General features: G+C 49.6%; 2 protein-coding genes across 7 annotated transcripts; one reads left to right on the top strand and one right to left on the bottom strand.

Annotated features, from left to right (window-relative positions):
• Nucleotides 1-10: 10 nt before the first annotated feature.
• Nucleotides 11-11,182, top strand: RIC8A (RIC8 guanine nucleotide exchange factor A). 4 transcript variants are annotated; one of them, XM_025150649.3, is made up of 11 exons: nucleotides 11-136; nucleotides 574-765; nucleotides 3,065-3,112; nucleotides 4,578-5,192; nucleotides 5,763-5,857; nucleotides 6,754-6,904; nucleotides 8,251-8,346; nucleotides 8,633-8,777; nucleotides 8,924-9,068; nucleotides 9,309-9,428; nucleotides 9,989-11,182. In XM_025150649.3, the coding sequence occupies exons 2-11, from the start codon at nucleotides 682-684 to the stop codon at nucleotides 10,107-10,109; spliced, it is 1,620 nt and encodes a 539-aa protein (XP_025006417.1). In that variant the 5' UTR covers nucleotides 11-136; nucleotides 574-681; the 3' UTR covers nucleotides 10,110-11,182. The 4 variants fall into 4 exon arrangements, with proteins under 4 accessions (XP_025006417.1, NP_001026345.1, XP_015141685.1 ...); NM_001031174.2 differs by having other exon boundaries at nucleotides 11-140; XM_015286199.4 differs by having other exon boundaries at nucleotides 11-245.
• Nucleotides 11,183-12,849: 1,667 nt separating this feature from the next.
• On the bottom strand, nucleotides 12,850-17,471 carry SIRT3 (sirtuin 3). 3 transcript variants are annotated; one of them, NM_001199493.2, is made up of 8 exons: nucleotides 17,418-17,471; nucleotides 17,080-17,155; nucleotides 15,955-16,152; nucleotides 15,564-15,796; nucleotides 15,311-15,411; nucleotides 15,024-15,185; nucleotides 14,406-14,615; nucleotides 12,850-13,542 (listed from the first exon to the last, which is right to left on the bottom strand). In NM_001199493.2, the coding sequence occupies exons 1-8, from the start codon at nucleotides 17,455-17,457 to the stop codon at nucleotides 13,522-13,524; spliced, it is 1,041 nt and encodes a 346-aa protein (NP_001186422.1). In that variant the 5' UTR covers nucleotides 17,458-17,471; the 3' UTR covers nucleotides 12,850-13,521. The 3 variants fall into 3 exon arrangements, 2 of the variants coding, with proteins under 2 accessions (NP_001186422.1, XP_015141686.1); XM_015286200.4 differs by having other exon boundaries at nucleotides 12,856-13,542; nucleotides 15,955-16,155; XR_005860035.2 differs by lacking the exon at nucleotides 12,850-13,542 and having other exon boundaries at nucleotides 14,924-15,185; nucleotides 15,955-16,155.
• Nucleotides 17,472-17,516: the final 45 nt, after the last annotated feature.

Genomic DNA, 17,516 nt, shown 5'->3' with positions numbered 1-17,516 from the left:
GAAGAGCCCCGCCTCTGCAAAATGGCCGCTGGGCCCCCGCCTTCCCGTGGGGTAGCGGGGCTGGGCGCTAGAGCCGCGGGCCCTTGTGGTTAGCGGGACCCCGAGAGCAGGAGATGCGGCAGGGCGCCGGGGTCAGGCAGGTAACGGTGCTTCCTCCCGCCCTCCCACCGCCTTGGTCTGCCCGCCTCAGGCCGCCCGGCTGCCTGTCCTCCCCAGCCCTGCTCGCTCCCCGGGGATGTTTCTGGGTTTGTTTGTTTTTGTAGCTGCTCCCCGCGGTGGCAGGGATCGGGGCAGGCCGGGGAGGAGGAGCAGGGAGCTATTTCGGGGAGCGCCGTGATCTGCTGCGGTAATCCTCGGGCAGGGAGGGGGGGCTGTCCCAGCGCTGTGCTGGGAGGGCATGCATTAAACGTCGGAAAGCAAAGAGGAAGAAGAGGATTAGAGGGGCAGAGAGGAGGCTGGCTGTACGCGGCTCACCCATCTGCTCTGCTTTATGGACGCAACAGTGAGCCGTCTCCCTTGATTTTTATTTCTTTTCCTCCTCCTTTTCCCCACCCCTTTCTCACTCCCTCTCAGCTCTCGGGATCGAGGTCCCTTTGCACCAGCGTTATCCAGGAGCCCTGGAAGCCCCTCGCTCCCCTTCCTCTCTGCTTCCCCTCCCGCTGTAGCTGAGCTGTTGATATAATGGAGCTCAGGACTGTAGTGGCCACGGTGGAAAGCGGGGAGCAAGATGCGGTCCTCAAGGTGCTTCAGATCTACAACCAGGAGGTGAGTGAGCATCACGCCTCAGCCTGATGTCACCTGCTTCTGTCGGCAAGCCTGGAAGCAGGTTGGCCATGTTATGGGATTGCAGTGCTACCCAGCTGTCCCCAGTCTGTCTCCTCTGAGCATCTGTCTCTGCATCGCTGCCCTGGAGATGTCACAGACTGCTTTGTCTTATTACTTGCAGGCTGCTTCTTGCTTGATGCTTTGCTAGGAAGCAGCTAAGAAGCCTCCCTTTATCTCATTTATGCTGGAAGAAAAGCACATGGGAAGGATTTTCTTTATTATCCAGATCACAAGTGAAATCCTGTGGGGGAATAATCGTGGGCATGAAGAGCGAGTAGGAGGAGCCTTGATGTTAAGCAAGGTTTGGAGGTAATAAAACTCACACCTAGGGAGGAGCTGCAGGTGCAATTGTTGTGATTTATAAGTAAAAGACCATTAAAAGTTAGTGTGAACGGGGGCTGGAATTGGATTCAGGTGCCCGACCTGAAAGCTGGCACATGAAATAATGAACATAGAATATGAGAAAGACTGGGTTGGGAAGCTGAAATGCAAGTGATTCTGGCCTTACAGAGGCAAAGATCATCTGCAGGGGTAGTTCCCTTTTGAAACTGTCTGCCAGGGAAATTTCCTTTAGAGGGTTTCCACCAGGCTAGGGCTGGCCCTGCAGATCTGTGACTCATTCTGCACCATTCTGAAGTAGGAGGGAAGCTGGTTGGGAAAACCTGTGAATATTTTAAAGGAGTGTGCAAGAGGGGAAGTGCACTACTATTTCCAACAGTCGGTTTTGAAACAGGAGGGGTCTTAGCTAAGAACAGTGGGTCCCTGTTAAAAAGGACAGTCTGCAGGATTAGCATTGCTGGCAGCAGCTGGCATGCTGGAGAAATTAGGATAGCAAATGGCATTTGTTGTGCAACCATGTTGAGGCACCAAAACCAATGCTTTGAATTCCTCCAGCTGGTTTCCTTGTCAGTGTATCGAGCGTAGGAAACTTGTGAGAATGTCAGTGATTTTGCTAGCCTGTCTGGAAGAAATGGAGTGGCTGAAGAGATGAAACTGACAATAAACCAAGTGACTTTCTTGCATCATTTTTTACTGCAAAAGCTGATGGTGTTATATCCTTCTCTATGTATATATATATTTTATTCACTATTGAATATGCAGTCAGTTCCTGGTTGCCAGGAATAAAATACAGCTAAAGCAAACCCACAGGTGTGTTATGAAAATATATGTAAATGAGATTACAGGAGCCTGCAAAGGAGCTCTGGAAATGCCTTGTGCAGGAGATCAGTCTGGCTAACATTCTGACTTGTCACTGGTACAAGGAACAGCTCCTCTCTGTCTGGAGTGGGGTGTCTACCTGTTCTAATTGGCTGTTTAAAGAACATGAGCTGAATAACAGCCCTACTTTGGGATGCTGTAGGAACTAAGAACATAAGGATTTGTTTCCAAGTAGCAAGGAGGTGGTACTTTCTTTTAGGAAGGGAAAAGAAACAGTAGCAAGGGGGAAGAGTGTAAGCATAGCTTGGCGGTGTCACAGCATAGTCAAGTGTTTTGCCCAAGGAAGCTGTGGATACTCAGTATCTGGAGGTCCTCAAGGTCAGGCTGAAGGGAGTTTCGGGCAACCTGATCTGGTGGTGTTTATGCCCATGGCAAGGGTTGGAACTGAGATGATCTTTAAGGTCCCTTAAAACCCAAACCATTCTATGAGTTATAGGATATTTGGAATGTGTTGAATACCCACCTCACAGCTGCAGTATATAAAATTAAGCTCGTCCATCAGATGGGCACAGCTTTGTCCTGTGACATGCAGTGCCCACTGTTGAGCCAACAGAAGAGTGCAGTGGGTATTCATCAAATGTTTTTCAGGGATGAAAGAGAAGGAAAACAATTCTGACCTGGCAGCATGAGCTGTATCTGGGCTTTTTAAGCAAGGTTCATTCTCTGCTTGTTGTGAGATGTAGTTGGAGTTGATGGATACGAACAGTGTTGAACAGAGAAGGCAATAATGAAGCTAAACTCTCAGCAGCAGGGAAACTGTCCTTTGGTCTGGCTCTTCAGGAGCCTGTGCTGCTTGTTACAAATCCTATGAATACTACAGACCTCTCTAAGTCCTCTGACACTCCTTGCTGCTTTGATTCCCTGCCTCTGTGCTGGTAAGGACTGTTCTTGAGAAGGCTTGCTTGTCTTTACAGCATGTTTTTCAGACCCGTTGCTTTCCAGGCTTATGTCCATTCCCTGGCTGGGGAAGGCAGTTTTGTGGATTTGTAAACTCATACTTCGTTTCTCTTCTGCTCTACAGAAATCTCAGTGCTTCACCTTTGATGATGAGGAACGGGAGGAGAGGAAGGTAGGCATGTTCTTTGGTTTCTTGTTCTTGTTGGACAATGAAATCTACAGCTCTGAGCTCGTGTCTGGCAAGGCTTAGAGGTGGCAGCTCCTGCAGGGCAGGAGATAGGTTCCTTCTCCTGAACCTGATGAAGTACATGGCTGGGTTCTAGTAGGTGGTGGTTGAGGATAAAAATCAGCATTCTTCTAACATTAGCAATCCCTTTGGATTTGGTGATGCATATAGCTTCAGCAGCATGCATGAGAAGTGTGATCCTGTGTGTGTGTGTGTGTGTGTGTGAATGGTGCAAGTCTGCTAGGCAAAGATCGCAGCAGCATGTGGGTAAGTGCTTTTGCTGTGAGCCAGCTGCAGGATTTGACCAAGGCTGTCTATTAACAAGCCCTTTAAGCTGGAATAATCTGGCACTCAGTGGAAAGAAATACCCCTGTCCATTTCCACTCATGGCATTTCTCTCATGCCAAGGCAGGCCTTCGCACGGCTGCACTGTGGATATGTTTGGTGGAATCTGCTTTTAAGAAAAACACATTTATTTTTCTTTTACCTGGGTTATTTTCCATCTGGATCAGTTTTGTGGTGGATCGTGTGCGGAAGCAGGGGATTAGTAATGGAGTGTGACGTGTTGCTATGTGTAGTTAAAACCTAGCTGCACTGGGTTGTGTGAGGCTTTACCTTTTGCTCTTGTACTTTTCCGTGCTTGCTATCACGTATGCTATTGTTACCCACAAGGGTTAAATCTTCAGCCATGGTAAATCGGTGTTACTGGGGCTATGTCAATCTGTACCTACTGAGGATCTGGGCTAGTAGGTCTCCAGACAGCACTGAGATTTAGGGAGGTTCTTTTTATTTGAATCTTCTGAAGTCTTTTCCCCTCCTTTTTTTACCACATCACACACCCTTCTGAACGCTTTTAGTTCCTTTTCCCCTCCCACAGCAGTTCTCTGGTGCTTCTCAGCCTCAGCAGTCTGTTTTTGGAGCACCCAAAGCAGATGCTTCTCTGGTCTTAAGGCTCTGGGTGAGGCTGAACCACTGCTATTGATCTGAGTGCTGCTCCTCAGAGAAGGGACTTTTTTGCCCTGCTCTCTTAGCTTATTGCAGCTGTCAGGTAACCCATGTTAGCTGAAACCATCTTAACCGTGGGTGAAGTTAAAATAAGCAGTAGTTCACTCAGTCAGCAGCAGCTGCCTGTTCTTATTCTCCACTTAGATCTGACAGCACCCCCCAGCCGTTCTTTGTCTCTTGCTGGTTGTCCTTGCTTGGCTTGGGTCAGCATCAGGTGCCAGAGGCAAACACTTTGAGAGCTGCTGTGTGTCGCCTGGATCAGAGCTGTTAGAAGGCCTGTATCTGGATGATGCTTTGTATCTAGGTGGTGCTCCCATCTTTCAGGGCAGGGTATTACTGCATGCTACCTTGCGCTGGGGCTGCACTGTGTCAGCATGCGAGGCATTCTTTGTGTCCAACCACACAGAAAATGGCCCAGTTGCTGATCAAGTTCCTGGAAAGAGAGCTCCAGCCATCCTGCCAGGTCACATGCTTGGAAAGCATCCGCATCCTGTCCCGGGACAAATACTGCCTTGAGCCTTTCACCACTGAGGAAGGGCTGAAGACCCTCTCCAGGCATGCTGGCATCGATTACTCAGAGGAGCTCATCCGAGAGGTCCCAGACTTGGAGGTCATCCTGGAATCCCTCAAATGCCTCTGCAACATTGTCTTCAGCAGCCCAAGGGCGCAGGAGCTGACAGCAGAAGCCCGGCTGGTGGTGGGCCTGACAAAGCGCATTAAACTCTACAACGAGAGGAGCCTTCCTCACGAAGTCAAGTTCTTTGACCTGCGCCTTCTCTTCCTGCTGACAGCGCTGAGAGTGGACATCCGGCAGCAGCTAGCCCAGGAGCTCCGGGGCATCAGCCTGATGACAGATACCCTGGAGCTGACTCTTGGTGTCAAGTGGATGGACCCCTATGAAGTTGCCACTGAGGAAGGACTGCTTCCACCTTTGCCTCGTCAAGAGACAGAGCGAGCCATGGAGATCCTGAAAGTGCTCTTCAATATCACTTTTGATTCCAGCAAGAGGGAAGTGGATGAGGTAAGCTCCTCAAGTGTTGCACCACACTACATTTGCTTGTCTACTGGTTTTCTCCTCTTCTGGCACATCCTTGTGTTAGATGCTAGCCCCCATGTAGCCTCTGCTTACATGTACGGGTAGCAAGAGACTTGTGTCTGGACCTTTTTCTTTAGGGCTGAGAACTGCCTCTGTCCCATGTATTAAGATTTCTCAGTATTAAAACCTGCAAGTTGGGCATTTTTTCTTCTTAATGATATTAATGACTTGTGCAAGTGGGAAAGCAGACCCCCCCACATAATTCACTTGTGTGTGTCCTGTTGCCTTTCACCTCTCAACAAGGTCAGAAGGAGTTCTGATGTCATCTCTATCTTATTCCTGGGCCTCTTCCAGCCCTTGACTTGGTGCTGTAGAGCAATGGGGAAGGTATCTGGCAGCAGATGGAGAATCTGGAGGATATTTGCACATATACACACTGCTATCAGTGAGCAAGTTGTTGGAGGGATGGGGTTGTGGGTTGTAGGGGCAGCAGGCTTTGGTTTGTGGAGAATCCCCTTTTCTGATCAAGGTTTTCATTTTCTGTTTTGGGACCAGGAAGATGCTGCTTTGTACCGGCACTTGGGTGCCCTCCTGCGCCACTGCCTCATGATCTCTGCTGATGGGGAGGACCGGACAGAGGAGTTCCACAGGTCTGTTAGATAACTAGATAATGGCCTTCACTGGACACTGCCTCGAGGTCTCCCCAGCACTGGCCCTGCCTGACCTTGGCATTAACATCCTTTGCTCATATGGTGATTGTTAGGACCACTGCTGAGAAGCAGGCATCTTTTGTCTGGTTTGCAAATTCCTCAGGCTGCTAGAGTTCAGAAGTAGCCCTGACCTTTGCAGTCAGACTGTGTGCAGTAATACCACAGACTGGTTTACAGGAGAAAATGTTTGATCTGAACCTTTGTGACTGCTCAGGTCATGTTCAGTGTAATGTATCAGGTCCCTTCGATGGTGTTACCCACTACAGTGAACCAGGGCAGATTTTTTTGCCTTAATTAAAGAGTCCCTGGGCTGGTCTTAATTAACTGTACGTCTCCTGAGCCATGCTGAGAAATTGCATGTGTTACACTGTTGGGCCTTATTAGTTCAGGGCTGTCAACTTTGAGCAAGTGACACCATCCTGTCCCCAGGAAGACCACAGTGGGAAGGATCCTGAGCAATGAGTTCCAATGGCCATCAGAATATGAATGAGTGATGCAGCAGGAGACCCTAGAGAGACCCTAGAGAGATGCAGCTCTCACCACCTGGCTTGATCCTACTTGGCCTCTGTGTCAAGGTCTATGGTCTTTTTGGACTTCCAGCAAGTTGTTCAACTATGTGTATGTTGGGGGGGGGGGAGGGGGGAGGATGAAAGCAGTTGCACTTATTCAATTCTAGTGGTGTAGGTAGCTTGGGGTCCAGCCCAAAGAGAGCTTGGGTCTGTTTTCAGAGTCCTCTTGTTCCTGGAAGTTAGTAATGAACCTTGATTCCTGTATAGTTGATGAATTTCTATGAACAAAGATCCCTGACTATGTATTCACCTCTGTTCTTTCTTAAGCCACACAGTTAATCTTTTGGGCAACCTGCCTCTGAAATGTCTGGATGTTCTCCTGACCCCAAAAGTCCGTCCGGGATCACTTGAGTACATGGGTGTCAACATGGATGCAGTTAATATCCTGTTGGATTTCCTAGAACGACGTCTTGACAGAGTAAGCTGAGAGGCTGCTGTACAGAGCTCTTCACTCCTGGTTTTCACAGGTTCACTGCAGGGCATGTTTCCTTAAGCCCGCATTCAGCCCTGGTGCTGAGCTCTTCAACTCACCATGCCAAAATCACAGGAGCACCAGCAAAAGGCGTAGTTATTTGGAGACAGTGCTGTATAGAAGTGGTGGTTCTAGTTGGTAGGACTAGAACAACATTTGTGAACTGGGAGGGTCACTGACACTGCTGTATGGCAGGTGGTGAGATTGACAGGGCCAGCAGATGGTTAGCTGTGTGTCATGGTTTTATGATTTTTGGTTATCAGTATTCCACATCACAACATCATGCAGTGTACTGGGAGTTAAAGAGCAAATGCTTTAGTTCCGGGTACATGTCTGGAAGAGAAGAAGAATTATGTTCCCCAAGAGCCTTTTCGAGTACTGTTTTCATTCCTGCTCAAGGGAACAGATATAAGGGCACAGGTCATCTGACTTGCCCCTCTTCTCGTCTTGCCGTGTTCCCTGTTGGATCAGCTCGCTACTGCTGCTCCCAACTACACGCAAGGCTTCAGTATTAGCGTAAGGCCTTTGGCTCTCGGACAATCTTTCTCTCTATTATTTTTGATTTATATTGTATTATAGTGTGTTATCTTACATTCCGATACTATATTTAGTAAATTAGTTTGTTTCTCCTCAGATCATTGCCGCTGTTTTTAATTATTTTGGGGTCCCCTGTTTCCCTTCCTGGAGGCGTGGATTTTGTGAAATCCCTCTGCCCCACTAGTCACGGAACCGGGCCAGACCAGCCCTTAAACCATGTCATTCAAATACAGGTGCTCTGTTTCACTCAAGTCAACTATGATTTGGTGGGCAGCTTAATTGGTTTGATACAGCCAAATCTCTTGACTGGTGGCTTGTTATGACACTGCCCCAACAGTCTGCTGTCAGAAAACTGGCAGTCATAGTGTTATTTGTCAAGACCATTCATCTTTCTTTAATCCTCCTGAGCGCTTGTCCCCCTTTGTTCCATTGATTTTGGCAGCCTGATTTTGTACTGTTATTGAGCTAGTGGCTGTTTTCATCCTCTGGAGTTATTCCAGAGGGTCTCCAAATTTTACTGCTGCACTTCTCTACTCTAGAAGTTCTGCATGAGTAGAAATGCTGAAGAGAGGGACTCAGAAAGCCTTGCTGTTGGAGGAGTGATGAAACATTGAATTTCCTGTAGCAGAAGCTGTTGTTATGTCTCAGTGTCCCTCTGTTTCCCTGTGGTTCAGTACTGATGATGTCCACCATGAGCCAGGGAAGTTGAGCTCAGTGTAACTGTCATGTTGCTCATCTTGTGAATGCTTCTGCAGGGACATAAGCTGAAGGAAAGCTTGACCCCTGTGCTGAACCTGCTGACCGAGAGTGCCAGAGTCCACCGCCAGACAAGGAAGTTCCTGAAGGCAAAGGTATGCCATGGGTTCAGCTAAAAGTCAAGTTGTGGTGCTCTGCGGAGAGAGGAGAATAGCAAGCTGCCTAAATATTGCCACTCTCTAAGGAGACCTCCTCTCTCTGTTAGATTCGTACATATGTGGGGTTGAAGAACATGATACGCACAGTGTTTTTCTCCACCTCCTCCATGCTCTGTGGATTTGTTAGATTTAGCTGATTTGTATAATGCACGCGCTTCTTTCCCTGCCTACCCTATGGTTGCTGTTCCAAGTCCACTGATGGCCCCTTGCTGTGGCCTTGTAGGTGCTGCCTCCGCTGCGGGATGTGAAGAATCGGCCGGAGGTGGGGAACTCGCTGCGGAACAAGCTGGTGCGTTTGATGACCCACATTGACACCGACGTGAAGCACTGTGCAGCTGAATTCCTCTTTGTGCTCTGCAAGGAGAGTGGTGAGTCATAGGGAGTCCTGGGGCGTGGGATGGGTGACCCTTTGCAGACATCAGGGACCTCTGCTTCTCCTTGGCCTTCAGCTGGTCTTGCTGTTGGCACACACAGCAGGACGATCAACATGAGGTCCGTCTCTCTCTCCCGTTAGTGTCGCGGTTTGTGAAGTACACAGGCTATGGGAATGCAGCTGGGCTCCTGGCAGCGCGAGGCCTGATGGCTGGTGGCCGGGAGGAGGGAGAGTACTCAGAAGATGAGGACACAGACACAGAGGAGTACAAAGAGGCAAAGCCCAAGTAAGAACTCTGCTTCCTCTCTATTAGCATCCCTCTTCCTCCACCTCCTTCCTGTTCCAGCTCTGTCTATTTTTCCTATCCGTCCCTGCCACTTCCCTTGTCTTTCTTCATTACTGAAGTTTTGCCCTTAGTTTTGATGTCGTTCCACCATCTTTACCTTCTTCTTGGGTGAAATGCCTTCATGGCTGAGCTCTTACCTCTTTGCTTCTCTCCTTTGCCCTGGTCTCACTGTTCTTGTAGCATTAATCCTGTGACAGGACGTGTTGAGGAGAAACTCCCCAACCCCATGGAAGGGATGACTGAAGAGCAGAAGGAATATGAAGCCATGAAGTTAGTCAATATGTTCGACAAGTTGTCCAGGTACGAGAAAACTGTGTTTATGCCTGTATTAGCATCTGTGTGATTTACATTTATCACTAGCCTCTGCAAACTGAAGGGTCATGAGAGACTGGGGGAGATACCTGGAGAAGTATTTCCAAATTTGCCTAAGCTGGGTCCTGTTAAATCATTAGGAGATGCCACGAAGAGAAGCCTAGGATCTACTAAGTGTTCTGATCACCCTCCTGAAGGGCAGGAGGGGAAGGGTCAGTGCACTTGATGCATGAGTTTCCATTGGTGTTAAAGGGTGGGAACAGACGTTGATGTCTCTGTTCTCCTCTGGCCATGCTGCACCGCAGAATGGGACCCTAAAAACAGAGTCTATTTCAGGGTAACTGAGAACTGCAATACCTGTGGGTTGTGTTTCCAGCTGTTGCCTCATTGTCCCCATCTCTTACATGGGATTTTTGCTTTTGGTGCTGACTTGAGGGATTGCTCTGGGCTGCTTCATGCCAGTTTCCTACAGTTCTTGCTGCAGGACTTCCATTCCTCCAGTGCTGCTGCAATTCTGTTACCTCCTCCCTTCTCCTCCCTGGTTTCAGAGAGCAAGTCATCCAACCTATGGGCATCACGCCGAGTGGCAACCTGGCCCCCATGGAGAACGCCATCCGTGATATGGCTGATGAGAGGTCCTCATCTGACTCAGACCTGGGGCTGGACTGATCCTGACCTCTTGCCCCAGCCTCAGAGAGCTGGGTGGCCTCCATCTGCTCTCCTCCAGAACTGGTGCTGCACCTGGAGGCTAGTACCAGAACAGGACTCTCCCCATGGGATCCGAATCCAGCCTGGGCCCCTCATACTTCGCAACGAAGAACCTCCAGCCTCCTTCTCAGCTCTGTAACCACCTCTCCTTCTGGAAGGTCGTCGTGGCCTGGCTCCACTTGGTCTCTTCCATTGGCAGCTTTGAGAATATCACACTCCCAATTGCTTCCAGGACTCTTCAGTAGGATTTTTTTCTTTTAATGTATGATGTCTGGGGGGGAAAAAGGGTCAGGGAGATCTTTCTGTCAGACCATCATGCTGATATCTGTGTGGCTGTTTGTCAGTGTGTGTGTGTCCCCGTGCATGGTCAGCCCTGCAGAGGGGAGCTGTTCTCCAGGAACTCAGGTGGGGCTGCAGGCAGGAGTGGGGGTTGCAGGGAGTGTAGTCTGTGGGATGCCTCGGTGTAGTGCACCCTTGTCATGAGCAGTACGCATGGATGTGCTGTCTATGGCAGTAAGCGTTATGACATCTGTGCAAACGAGTGTGTGGGTGTGTATGAGTGCAGAAGGGAGCATGGTGTGTGTGCTGTGGGGCAGGCGGGGGGGGGGGGGGGAGGGCTTTGTGAGACACTTCCGTCTTCCATCCAGGAAAGGAACTTGTGATGACTGCCAGAAATGCTCTGATATTCAGTCTGTGGCACAGTGCAATCTCCCTGATACCACAAAAGTTAGTTAGTGGTGTTTTTACCTTTCCCCATCTTACACTTCCCACTTGAAAGGTTGAAATAGGGTCTGTGTGTGCTGGCCTCTTCACCTGCCTTGGCTTTCCCACAGACTCACTGCTGTTTGTGCCCAGGGGCTGCTGTTGGTCCTCTGCTATGGCTTACATTTCTTTTATGTATTTTTGTTTTCCTTTTTAAAGAAAATGTTTTAAAGAAAATCTTCTAGTTTGTCTTGTAACAAGAGTTCCAAAACGTAACTAGCACAAATAGGAATGCAAATGTGATGCTAGAATAAAGAAAACCTTCTGACAAATGGGTGCATGGCAGTGATTTCATTGAATGAGACAGCTCTGGGCAAGTAGGGAAGGATCATCTTCTGATTGGCATGTGATTCTGCTCCAGAACTATGCTCTGAAGAATAAAATCCAGAAAGACTGCTTGCAGAAAGTAGTACCACCACATTTCCTTCATCCACCAAATAAGTGGTAACAGGAGATCACGTTACCAAGACAGGGCCTTTCTGTGATGAACCTGTGCTGACTGTGCCTGATAACAGCTTTGTTCTCTAATGACTTTTCAGTAGCACCCAGGGTACTAGGCTCCGTCACTTCTCCAGGGACTGAGATTGGACAGATAGGTCTGTAGCTTCCTGGGTCTTCTCATGCTCTTCTCACAGCTCAGGGTAACACTGTCCAGCTTTCAGCCACAGGGACCTCCCGAGGCTCCCAAGATCTTTGGTGAATTGTTGAGGGAGGTTCAGCTCCTTCTGTGCTCTGGGTTAAGTCCCATCAGACTGATAAACACTGAGCTGATACATCTGGTCCCATGTATGGCCAAATGGAATGCCACTGCTCCTCAGTCGTGGTCCTCCAACCTAGAGGACAGACAGCTCAAGATCCATCACAAATATTAAAAAATGAGGCAAAAAGAGCATGAAATACCTCTGCCTCTTCCTCATCCTTGATTGTTAAGTGACCATCTCCATCACGGATCTGTCCAGTGTTTTCCATAGTCCTTCTCTTGCTCTTAACATACTTATTAAAAAGGACTTTTATGTTACTGACTTGCTCCTTGTGCCTCACAGCACAAGTCCTGTTTACAGGACTGCTCATCTTTGCAAATGCTCTGTAACAAAACAACATCCACACTAGCTGTTTTCCCTCTGTGGAACAGGAATTTGCTGCTTGGCCTTTGCAGCAGGACGTGAGCCAGCCTAGGTGATTGCTTGGTCTGCAGTGGTCTATGACAGCCCCAGGCAGCAGCGGGTCTCTGGGGGAAAGCAGGGCAGCCTGGATGGGCTCTGGTGGGACACCCAGGATGTCTGGGGCTGTGAGGCTGCACTGCGTGGCCAAGGGCTGCATCAGAGGTTTGCAGTTGGTCCTGCCCAGGTGGTGTTAGGAACTGTGAAAGGCTGTCTCTTTGAGAAGCTGAAGGCATGCTTTGTAACTGCGATGTTAGTTCATCAGTGATGATGGTATTTTTAGCAGCAGTGATTAAAATTCTGCAAAGATCACATCACTCCCAAGTAGCAACAGCCCCTCTGCTTTCCCTGATGCTGCACGTTCAGATGCATCTGCTGAGATCCTGGTTGTGAGGACCACCCAGATATATTTGAACTGTGCTTTTGGATAAATGAGCCTGTTTGTCTGAATGCACATTTGTTCAAACCTTTCTTCTAGGAAGCTGTCAGGACACCAAGCACAGAAGTCTCTGTTCCTGTAGCTGTGCCAGACTTCAGTAGTGTCCCTAGAGCTGTTGGATGTACAGCAGCTGCGTAGTAGGTCCAAACACTTGTAATTATACAGACAGCCATAAGACAGCTTTTGGAGGCTGTAGCTTTGACTTGGAAGCTGCTTTGTAGAGCAGTGAAGTGAAGAAGTGTCCAGCATTGTGTTAGTAAGATAGCTATGTATTGTGTGTGGGGACAGTATGTACTCAGACACAATGGACTATGTGAAACATACAGAAAAAAACTCTCCATTGGCATCAGGAAAATAATTATAAGTCTTTATTATTAATAATCACCCCTACACAGAAAACTTCCAGCAGTTGAGCTGGCCTTTCTGAACAGGAACAGGCCAGGCACATTAGCAGCAGTTGTCTCCTGATCAAGTTTCATCCAAAGACTAAACGTTACCAGTCTGCAGCAGCTGGCATTCATGACTAAGAAAAAAGTATCTGGAGGAGCTGTGCACTAGCACGTCTCATCTGACATGCTGGTGAAACTCGTGGCTGGACATTGTCAAATGGTGCTTTGACAGAGCCAGAGCCACGCAAGAGTAAAGTGTCTCTTCATGGGTGCTGAAATGAGGTAAGGTGAGGAGGAACAACCTTCAGTGGCTACATCAACTGTTTTGAAGTCTCAGGTAGAAAAGCCTTCACGTGTGGAAACTTCACCTTGGCAGTGGGGCTGTGCTCCTTTCGGCTTCCTTCACGGTGACAGGGTCTCACTGCTTCCAGGCTGGCTGGGTTGAGCCATGAGCATCCTCCTTTTCCCCAAGTGCCAGTCCTGTGTAGATTCGCTGCTGCAGAGCTGGATGGGCTCTTCCACAGCTCCCTGCCATTGTCTCTTTCTCTGCTCACGCTGGGTATGGCAGCATCTTCTCATCTTTAGGGTGAACATTGCTTTCCAGCAGCAGGGAGCCAGCTGTCCTATTTGTCTTTTGCATCCAGCTAAAAATAAAGACCACAGTGTTTGCTTGGGTGTTTCAAACCTCCGACCCCCCACTAGCTCAGCCAGTGATGCTGCTAGCACCAAAATCCCAGAAGCAAGGAGGGTTTTTCATGCTTTACAATGCTTGCACTAGCTTTGTCCATCCATCTGTGGCTTAGAACAGCACGAGCATTAAATGAAACCAAAGCAATTAGGTGAATGTACTGAAAGAGGGCAACTCCGCTAAGGTGATGCTTGGCTCCCTGTTTAGTTGAGCAGTGACTCACGTTAATGCATCAGGTGGCATTAACAGCATCTCAGGCTCACAGGCAGGGCAAAGCACTATAAAACCAAGTCCTCTACTGCCTTACAAGATTGTAAGATGACTTTTTTTTTTTTTGGTCTGTGACTCCAGCTCCAAGGCTACTGTCCTTAAATCTGTATGGTGTGTTCCATTTGGGAATAAATAAATAAGCAGCTGAAAGCCACAGAAGGCTCTTCAGTAATCAAGAATGTCACTGCTTGACGATACCTTAAAGCACTCACACTCAACCCCGAGCTTAGCATTTTCCACATTTTTCCTGTTCCCTCTCAGGCTGGCAGCTCTGTCTTCCCCTTCTGCCTCACTGAAACATTTAGCAATACAGCAGTCTGCTCTGTGGCACTGTGCCTGCCCTCATTGTGAAATACCACTGCTGTTTGCTTTCTTAACCTGCCTGCACTTTTCCCTGGTTCTTTTCTCTGAATGCTGACTGTGAGTGTGGCAATGCCTGTGGTGCAAGACTCTAATCCCAGCAAGCACTGCCTGCGTCCCCCCCAAGATAACTCAAGCACCAGGAATGGAGACCAAGAGAGGGAGATGGGGCACTGAGCTCCTTCCCACCTTTTCTTTTTCTTTCTGAATTAGTGTTTGCATCTCTTCATTCCAGTCCAGCAGTTCTACCATCTTCTCAACCCCAGTGACCACATCCCCCAGCTGGGCTATGTCATTGTAGCGTTGTTGCCAGGCAAACGGTCCTACAAGATCTCGGTTGATGAGGACCCGGGGAACGGAGTTGCGAACAGCTCCTGCCAGGCTGGCAAAGGGCTCCACCTAAAGGAAGGCAAACCAGTGAAGCAGAGAGAAAGATGGTCACCCCACTGCAGGGATCAATTCATTGTGTGCTAAACTCCAGGAAATTCAAACTGTTGGGTTCGTGCTTAACAAATCCTCCCACCATGGGCTAAGCTACCCCAGCTTTGTACTGGTTACGGATGTTGCCAGTTATCCCATGGCCTTTGCTCAGGCTGCTGCAAAAACTGCTTCTCCCACTCCAGGTGCCCACCTTCACCAGGAGCACACAAAGTTTTCATACAGCCTCTGAGTGCATACACCCTATTACCTGCCACCTCCAATTTTACCTTGATAACCCAGTTCCTTGCCTTCTGTAACCCCTCTCTCCTCCAGAGTCCCTCAGGCCCTTTTTTCCTTGTGAACAGGGACATCCCCCTAGTCCCAGACCTCCAGGGACGTTCCGATGACAAAAAGCAGGTCTGCCATGGGGAAGTCTGTCATGTGCAGGAAGAAGCGCTGCGGGAGCTCCTCGCCAAAGAACACGATGTCAGGCTTGACGATTCCGGTGCAGACACGACAGTGAGGGACCTTGTCTGCCATAACGTCCCCCTGAAGTAAAAGCACCCAATGCCGATTGATATGGGACAGCACACATATACACAAGCAGGGTCACAGCCATGTTGGACCCTCACAGTAACATTACTTCGTGTCAATGCTCAGCTGCAGTCACTCACCCTGAAGTCCTCTCCTGGGAATTTCCTCCGACAGACTGTGCACGTGGCAGTAGCAAAGGTGCCGTGGGCTTCCACCAGTCTATCAGGAGGGATCCCAGCAACTGGAACACAGCAGGTGGGAGAGGATCAGCTCAGCATGAGGTGACCAAACCAGAAACTCCATCTTCAACAGGCATTTCCCCAGTCCTCCTCTTCTGCTTCTCATCCTCATCTTTTTCTGGTACTGTACTGCTGAGAGCTGGAGAAAACTCACCTCGCTCCAGCCCATCAATATTCTGAGTATAGAGACGCAGAAGGAGCCCTTTGTCATGCAGGAGTCTCAGGAAATAGTGGGCGTAGTTGGGTCTATAATTGCCAGGGTAGAGCTCCTTGGCCAAAGTGAAGAATGGCTTGGGGTTGATGAAGAAGTAGGCCAGTTCAAAGATGGCTTCGGGGTAAGGGATGTTGTACTGCTCAAGGTTACTATAGAGGCCGCTCCCCGGAGACCTGCAGAGAGGAAAGGAAGGCAGGCAGTCAGAACGTAAGGGGAAAGCCACCTACCAGGCCAGGACACAAAAGAGCAGAGAGCCAGGTCCTTGGCCTGCACTGAAGAACCTCGTAGTCCCAACACTAAACAAGGATAAATAGAACAATGAAGGCACTACCTGAAGTCTGGGATGCCGCTGGGGGTGCTAATCCCAGCACCGGCCATCACCACTACTCGACGACACTCCTTCTTCCGAATGAGCTCTGCCACATCCTGCAGGGTGAGCTTCTGCTTCCCACTGTCACCTCCCCAGCTGCCCAGTCCTAGAACAGCACTGGCGGCAGCAGACAGAGAGAAGGGCCTGGTCCCTTGTACCCTGCTTGAAACAGAGGGAAAGCACAGTAGGTCATGCGGTGAGAGACTTCAGCTGGAAGAGCTGCTCAATGGAGCTGGGGGAGAACCACACCAAGAATGCAGCAGAATGCTCTTCAATCTGCAGGATTGTGCTAGTACATAATCAGCAAGGAGAAAGCTTAAGCATTAGTCTACTCCAGAAGAAGATGCTTTGCATTGCACTGATTTTAGAAGATCTTAAAAATACCAAATCAATGTTAAAACACACCAAATTTCCCTTTAAGCAGGTTGTTAGAGGGAGTGGACACGGGACTGTGGGAACCGTACTCAGGGACTCAGGTCTCACAAATTATTTACAATGCTGTTTTATATGCCCTGGGTTTCAGAAAGCTCCTAACAGGGTGCTGCAGTCACCCTGGAACAGCACTGCCGGGGTTAGAACAGACATTTCACCAGTTCTCTACTTCCTCCCGAGGACTCTGCCTTGGGAGAGCTCCATGTACAGCTGGAAAGCAAAGGAACTGCAGGTCAGCAGTGCGTACAGATGGGGCTGAGAACACCCATTATCATCTCAAGGAACACTTTCTCCCCAGACAATGAGTGCTTGCTGCAGCAAGATATTAAAAGCAGTCCAGGGAAGGCGTGGGAATGTGAAGAGCCAAGAGCTGCTGGATCCTGGCAATCTGCAAACAGTTAATTACTGTGTCCTAACGTTGTGCTTGGTGTGGCTGACACTGACACCACAAGGATGTGGTTCTGCTGTGCCAGGTCGGATTCCCACAAAGCTAAATTCACAACCTGGCAAACGTTAACATTTCTCTGCCCTTTGTTTCTGAGCTCCCGGCTGCAATTCCCCAGCTCAGGCTCAAAGACACAGACCCACACGCCTGTTCAGACAGGAGAAATGATGCTCTCCACACCAGGGCTGCACGAAACCATCCAGCCCTACCTGCACGCCCCGCAGCCAGTCCTGCACTGAGGGCGGAACAGAGCCAGGCCACCGCGCTCCCACAGGCTCCTCCATGCTGCAAGAAAACACAGAGTCAGTGAACGGCGAGGCAAGGGAGAAATGGAGGCAGCAAAATGCACGGAGGGGGGTTCCCTCGGCCAGCGCCGAGCCCCACTTTCTCCCCCCAGCTCCCCCTCAGGGCCCACTTCCCTACCTCAAGCTCCCCTCGGGGCCTGCTCCCTTACCTCAGCTCCTCCCCGTACCCTCAGGCCCCATCCCCTCCCCTCAGGCTCCCCCCAGCACCCATCGGGGCCCACTCCCTCCCCTCAGCCCCTTACCCGCCACCAGCGCCGCTCCGCGCCGAACCCCCCGCTCCATGGCCCCGTTGCCATGGTTACGGGGGGGGCGGGGAGGGGAGCAGGCAACGCGAGGCCTTA

Source organism: Gallus gallus, chromosome 5 (assembly GCF_016699485.2).
Source record: "Gallus gallus isolate bGalGal1 chromosome 5, bGalGal1.mat.broiler.GRCg7b, whole genome shotgun sequence".
Lineage (NCBI taxonomy): Eukaryota > Metazoa > Chordata > Aves > Galliformes > Phasianidae > Gallus > Gallus gallus.
This window is presented reverse-complemented; position numbering and strand designations above follow the sequence as displayed.

Coding starts and splice junctions, on each gene's coding strand:
- RIC8A (XM_025150649.3), top strand. CDS start 682: ATGGAGCTCAGGACTGTAGTGGCCACGGTGGAAAGCGGGGAGCAAGAT. Junction 766..3,064: donor TTCAGATCTACAACCAGGAG/GTGAGTGAGCAT, acceptor TCTGCTCTACAG/AAATCTCAGTGCTTCACCTT. Junction 5,193..5,762: donor GCAAGAGGGAAGTGGATGAG/GTAAGCTCCTCA, acceptor TTTTGGGACCAG/GAAGATGCTGCTTTGTACCG.
- SIRT3 (XM_015286200.4), bottom strand. CDS start 17,457: ATGGAGCGGGGGGTTCGGCGCGGAGCGGCGCTGGTGGCGG. Junction 15,797..15,954: donor AGCGGCATCCCAGACTTCAG/GTAGTGCCTTCA, acceptor TCCTCTCTGCAG/GTCTCCGGGGAGCGGCCTCT. Junction 14,616..15,023: donor TCATCGGAACGTCCCTGGAG/GTCTGGGACTAG, acceptor GCCTTCCTTTAG/GTGGAGCCCTTTGCCAGCCT.